General features: G+C 42.6%; 1 protein-coding gene across 1 annotated transcript; it reads left to right on the top strand.

The window, feature by feature from the left end:
- Positions 1–352: 352 nt before the first annotated feature.
- LOC111076563 lies at positions 353–3,736 on the top strand (the record flags this gene model as incomplete). Its single annotated transcript, XM_022370399.2, has 3 exons — positions 353–852; positions 920–2,477; positions 2,548–3,736. Coding segments are annotated over exons 1-3 (3,207 nt in total), but the record flags the coding sequence as incomplete, so codon positions are not given.
- Positions 3,737–6,277: the final 2,541 nt, after the last annotated feature.

Raw genomic sequence — 6,277 nt, 5'->3', positions numbered from 1 at the left:
CTTTCATAAGCCCAGCGAACTGTTGTTCGCGCCGGCAGCACTGTAGCTGCATTCCGGAGAACGTTGACGTGCTAGAGAGACGTGTAAATTATCCGTACAGTTTATATATGTAAAACTGTTCCTTAAAGTGCAATTATAAAGTATTCGTTGCATAATTATAACATGCACTTGGTGCCGTATTAACAACAAAATTATAATTATAAATTACAACATTATAAACTTTGTTAAAAGTAAACTTATCGTGCGTGTGTATGTGTGAGTGACTCACTAGTCAAACAAACATTTTTCCAGCAAAACAAAAAAGTTAAATAAAAATATAAAAAAAACAATAACCGTCTCAATAAAAAAACATTTCGCAATTGTAAAAAATCAAACGCCGTGACTAACTTAAAATGAGTCAAGTGAGCATTTTTGAACTGCCCACCGAGTGCCTGTTTGAAATATTTAAGTACATAAAAGAGAACTGCGAGAGAGAGAAACCAAATGCGCCCGACGAAATCACGTATGAAGATTTCATTAGTTTGGCCATTTGCTGCGAATCGTTTGACGATCTGATCCAGGAATGGAAAATTGATCTATATGACAGGCTTTGGGAAAATGTGCGCCTTCCGAGGATCATAACTCACATCGACTTTGAAGATGTGAATGCCATGTTAAAGAGAAGGTCAGCAAAAGAAAAGGAAACCTACTGGAGGGAGCTCAGCCACATTATCAGGGACGCTCCTGTGACCACTATCTCATTGCGTTACGCTCCCAAATCATTCCACAGTGATCACTTGAAAGCATTTCAGACCGTCTTATGTGAACTACAAAACAAGTTAAATCTGCAAAGGTTGGACATTTATGTACGGGGTGAGAGCATTATACGTCTAGGTCTAGGGGTTTACATTTGTAGCACGTAACATTTCTTTATTTTCAGGCTTCACCGTAAAAGGTCTGGGAGGAATTAGAAGCCTCGAGACACTCCGGTTAGATATCCGGATGGATATTGATGATTTGATTGAAATCTGCCGCCTGAACAAAAACTTGCGAGTTCTGGAATACATGAATAATGAAACGGGAGGAAAGGGCACTCTTAAACCTCTGCTGGAGGCATTGGTCGCAAATCAGAGCAAAGTCCTCGAAAAATTGTGCATATACAATGTACCATTGGACCACAATGAAACGCAGGCAATGGCCCAGATCGATACATTAACTCAAGTGGAGTGTGGATTTGACGATCACCAGAGCATTGGGCTCTTGTACCAGCTGACCAAACTCAACCACTTGAAGATACTGTCCAAACAAGACTTTGGGGTAATATCGGAGCAAGTTCTGAGGATTTTAGTGGATTCAAAGACTTATACGAACATTGAGCTAGTCAGTTTGACAATATCATATGAACCATGTGGAAAACTTACACTTGATTTGAGAGAGCAGAATGCAAACGCCTCCGACTACAGTTCATTTTTGACGCTGCCAGGTTTGTCTTCGCTGGTAATTGTAAAATCGCCCCAAGGTGGTTCACGTAAGTCGATTCTCAATGGATTCAGAAACGCACCCATAATGCCGAGCTTGTGGTTGGGAAATATCACGGCAGAGGAATTTGCAGCTGTATCTGAAATCGCGTCCCTGAAGAGATTGACGTGTGGATTTGCCAAAACTCAAAACGCTGAGCTCCTAGCGCTGCTACCCGTGCTCGAGGAATTGACTATTACATATGTGCCATCATCTCCAGGATCCCTCCAGGGCCTCCTGGCTGCACTAGCTTCGAGGGAGTTGCAGACATTACAAAAGCTGAGTTTGAAAGTTGTGATCGATACCGTGGATGCAAAGGAACTGGCCCGTCTGAGATCTTTGCGAACTTTGGAATGTCAGTTCGCTGATCCTCTGGACATTCTGCTTCTGTCTCAACTCCCCGAACTCGAAAAGCTGAACCTAAATGCCATTGACATGCTAGACCAGATATCGCCTTTGGTCCTTATAGTTATAAAGTCCTGCAAAAAGTTGGCTGAAATTCATATCAAGTGTAATACAATCCACTCCGGTCATGTCGACATGAAATCGTCTGAAATGCTCGTCGAAATGCTGGAGGCCTTCCAAGATAAACTTAATATACTGATCAACGACTGCAATATATTCGGGAATCGTGAAAAAAATATATTGATCGTTAAAATGGATTTCTTTAAAAAAAATAAACTCGCGATAGAATCCTTAGCCCGTGTTCAATCTCTAAACCATATGGAAATACAATCCCTCGAAGTTGGGGAACTGAGGGATCTCTTTGCCGCCCTAGCGATGAGAACTAATTCCAATCTACAGAGTCTGTGCATTCCCTACAGTTCGCTCGACTTTAGTGAGACTACGGAATTGGCCAAGATTACTTCGTTGACCAAATTGAAAGGCCACATCTCCGATAAACGAAGTCTCCAACACTTACTCCATTTAAGCAATTTCGAAGTTTTGAATGGATTAGAATGGAGAGGACAGCTTCGCAGGTTTGTAAACAAATCATAGGTCGATCGCAAAAGTTTAAACTTTTTTTCTAATCCATCCATCCTCCCCTAGAAGCATCACGTTCGATAAGTTCACTGGGCAATTGACTATTATTAACCTTACGGCCAATGAATTACCTGACAACATTGGACTGAATCCCCTAGCTAGCCTGCAGAATTTGCGGCACGTTACTATTTCTGGAGTCTATAAAGTGGGCTCCATGCGCGATTTCTTGGGCCAGCTGGCCACCTGTCAAGGGAAGACTCTGCAGACACTGCAGATATTTCCGAACGGAGATCTGAACTATGCAGAGCTGAGGGAAGTGATTCAAATGAAGTCCCTTCGAGCCCTGGCCTGCGGGTTATCCCAACTTAATATAATGCAAATAGAACAGCTGGGACTATTTCCTCAGCTAGAATCGCTGATTGTTGTTTCCCATCGAACGGACTCTTTAGGGAGCCTACTTTGGATTCTTGCCAAGAAGTGCCCCACACTAAGAAATCTGACTGTAATGGGCGAAAGTCTCACCCCCCAAGAGGTGACCAATGTATCTGCTATAAGTTCCTTGAAGCGACTCGAGTGCGGGTTCTGCAGCACAAAGGGTCTCGATGTATTGTCACAGCGTTCCTGCATCGAGGAGCTGGTCATGAAAACTAGGAACGGTGAAGCCCCTCTGGTAGATCTGCTGACTGCTTATGCAGCTTCTGGCGAATCAAAGATTCAGAAATTAACTATCGATGGTCCGGCAGTCGGTCAGGAATTAGCTACCGTACTAAGCCATGTTCTCCGCATTCCGAGACTGAAGTCCTTGAAGCTCCCAATCAAAGATACCCAGGGCATTGAGCTATTGGCAGAGTTTTTGCATTTAGAAGAGTTGATTCTCTCCTCGGACCCCGAAAGAGGTTCTCTAGCAGTTCTCTTCCGGGCACTGTCACTGAAGGACTCCACCAAATTAAAGAACTTGGTTATAGAGAACACATCCATTAGCCCTGAAGAGGCTCGCCACCTCATGCAGGTGGACTCAATCACAAGCCTTAAGTTTGACTTCAAAGACGAAGAAATCTTCCCCCTCTTGGCTAACATGACTAATCTTGAGAATCTGGAAATCACCACGGATCATGAATTTGGAAATAATAATCTTGCTGGTCATCTCCTTGACATCTTGCGAGGATGTCGAAAACTTAAGACAATTAATTTGGGAATCACACCACGCTGCATCTCCCGTGACTTCCTGAAAAAGTCTTTAGACGTACTGAAATCAGTGAGGGATCCCGCAACTCAACCTCCATTGGAACTACGAAATTATGGTGAATTTATATGACGAGGTAAGCGAAAAGTATATACCGCAGGATAAGCATCCAACGTATCAAATTATGCTTTCGTACTCTCAGATCTTTCAGATGACTACCGCCGATGAAACGTATTTGAATGTCATTAAATGACATTGACAGCATCATTATTAGACGTGAGCGAGGAAGAGAGTACTCGTACTCGGAGAGTTAAGGGGCATATTAGATTTGTCGTAAATGTGGATGTCGGGTCAATCAGCCTAAATATTATTTAATTATGTTCATTATTTGCACTGTACAAATCATTGTTAATCAGCCTATGTTATGCACGGCAGCGGCAGCTCTTTCATTTTATCTCGCCTTCTTCGCTTTGTTGTTGCAGTTGCAGCATCTAAGCTGGTCTCTCGCGTTCCATATGACGTTCGTGCTCGGCATCTGCTGCCATCTGCCCCGATCTGCTTTCCTTTCATCGCTCGTTTTCGCTCTCTTTCAACACTTGCTGTATAGGGCGCTGGCAAGTCGGCCCATTTGCCCTTGTATCCAGTTAAGAGATAATCTTCGTATCAATCGCATCGCTTTTTTATATCGATCATACTGACGCCTACTTTACATTACCAATACAAAATAAATTGTACATTACCCATTGAAACGCTAGACTTTTTTCTTAAAATCAAACGAGTTTCAACGGCTATAAAAACTCTTAATAGCCAAACAGTGGATGTGTGGAGCGCAGAGGAGGAAACGTTTCCGACCCCATTAAGTAAGTGTATATATCAGAGGCCGGCAGCGTCGTATGCACTGTGCATAGGAAAAAATTTCGGGCAGCGCAGTCGGAACACGTACAGCGTAAAACTTCGTGTGGTTTCGTTATTCTGCCCTGCTGATGTAGCGGCAGAGAAACATGCTACGGGCTATGCACAAAGGCTTCATATTCTGCTCGCTTGCCTCAGCGGCAGAGAAGCATTCGTGTGCCCTATGCACAATTCCTTGGCTTTCGCAGCGGCAGAGAAACAAGTAACGTATTTGACTTCGTGTCTGTTGTCTTCGCACACAAACGCACCAAAAAAATGTGTGAGGCTGTGTGCCGACCCCTGGTATATATTCTTGATCAGCATCAAGAGAAGAATCGATATAGCCCTGTATTCCCCCCTGAGAAAAAGAATAGGCCCCCCATTACTCTTCCTAGCATTCAGACTAGTGCTCCATCTCCATCCTCATCTTCCACCTCAACTTCCACCCATCCAAAAAACTAACTTCCTCTCTTGTAGTTACCTACCAGAATGCTAGAGGCTTGCGTAGTTAGCTCAGCACTCTTTTCCTTGAGAGTCTCGCATTCTCATCCCACGTTATTGTGTTCACCGAGACCTGGTTAAAGCCGGACATCCTTAGTTCCGAAGTTTTGGCAGGTCGGTACACAATTTTTAGAAATGACCGTTCGTCTCGACGTGGAGGTGGGGTCCTTATTGCAGTGGACTCAAATTTCACGTCGGAACATTTCATGGTCCAGGTTCAACAAGACCTGGAATTCCTGTGCGTAAAACTGATTCTCCCAGGCTTTTCCATTTTCATTACTTGCTCGTATATTCCACCTTCCTCGGATATCTTAATATACGAGCATCACCTGACCGCTTTAAAAACTGTTTCTTCCTCGCTATCAGATAAAGACCATATGATAGTTCTTGGTGATTTTAATTTGCCAGGTGCTGTTTGGTCTTCGGTAAACGAGTCTAATAACCTTGTGCCCATGTCACGACATGACTTTATCGACGGCTTGCTAGACCTATCCCTGTCTCAAGTCAACCATGTGAAAAATTCCTTGGGTCGATTGCTTGATCTGTGCTGTGACGATTAACGAGGAGAATCCTCGGGCAATGAAGCGGGTGGTCGACAACGTTGGAAGGAGTACGCGCTTGCTCCTACGCACTATGGTCCCAATGACCACTTTTGTTGGCCAAAACCCATTTTTCAAAAGTTAAAAAATAACCCTGGTTTTGATCACTCTGTATTAGAAAAAGAGTGAGCTCATAAGTTGCGTACCAGAAATGTCCATAGATGGCGCCATATTCGCAAAATCAGCTGTGCAACCCAGCTGTTCTTGCTGAACAGCACCCGCAGTGAAAAAGTGGCAATTTAATTACAGTTTTAAATCTCTCATAAATTGAAAAATACGATTAACCGATCAAATTTTTTGATTGAATCTTAATTTGTTGGGTTTTTACTACGTGTTTTGTATTGTTAACTGTATCTCGTAGTTGTGATGTCTTAGTACTTTTAGGTTAAAATGAGTCCTTTTTTTTTAGCCAATTTTGATTGAAAACTGATGTTTGAAAACGTATATTTAGTGAGTCCCACCTAGTGCCACCTTGAAATCTATTGTGTGATGTAGATTAATAAATTCTTGTTGAAATGTATATAGTAAGAAATACCATATTTGACCACAAATCTTAAAATTTTCATTAGTAGAATATAACCTCAAAATCAACAATACAGAGTTGTTTGGCGTTCTTTTTTGT

Source organism: Drosophila obscura, unplaced genomic scaffold (assembly GCF_018151105.1).
Source record: "Drosophila obscura isolate BZ-5 IFL unplaced genomic scaffold, ASM1815110v1 contig_115, whole genome shotgun sequence".
NCBI classification, from domain to species: Eukaryota; Metazoa; Arthropoda; class Insecta; order Diptera; family Drosophilidae; genus Drosophila; species Drosophila obscura.
The sequence above is the reverse complement of the archived record's forward strand: the minus strand, read 5'-3'. Positions and strand labels throughout refer to the sequence as shown.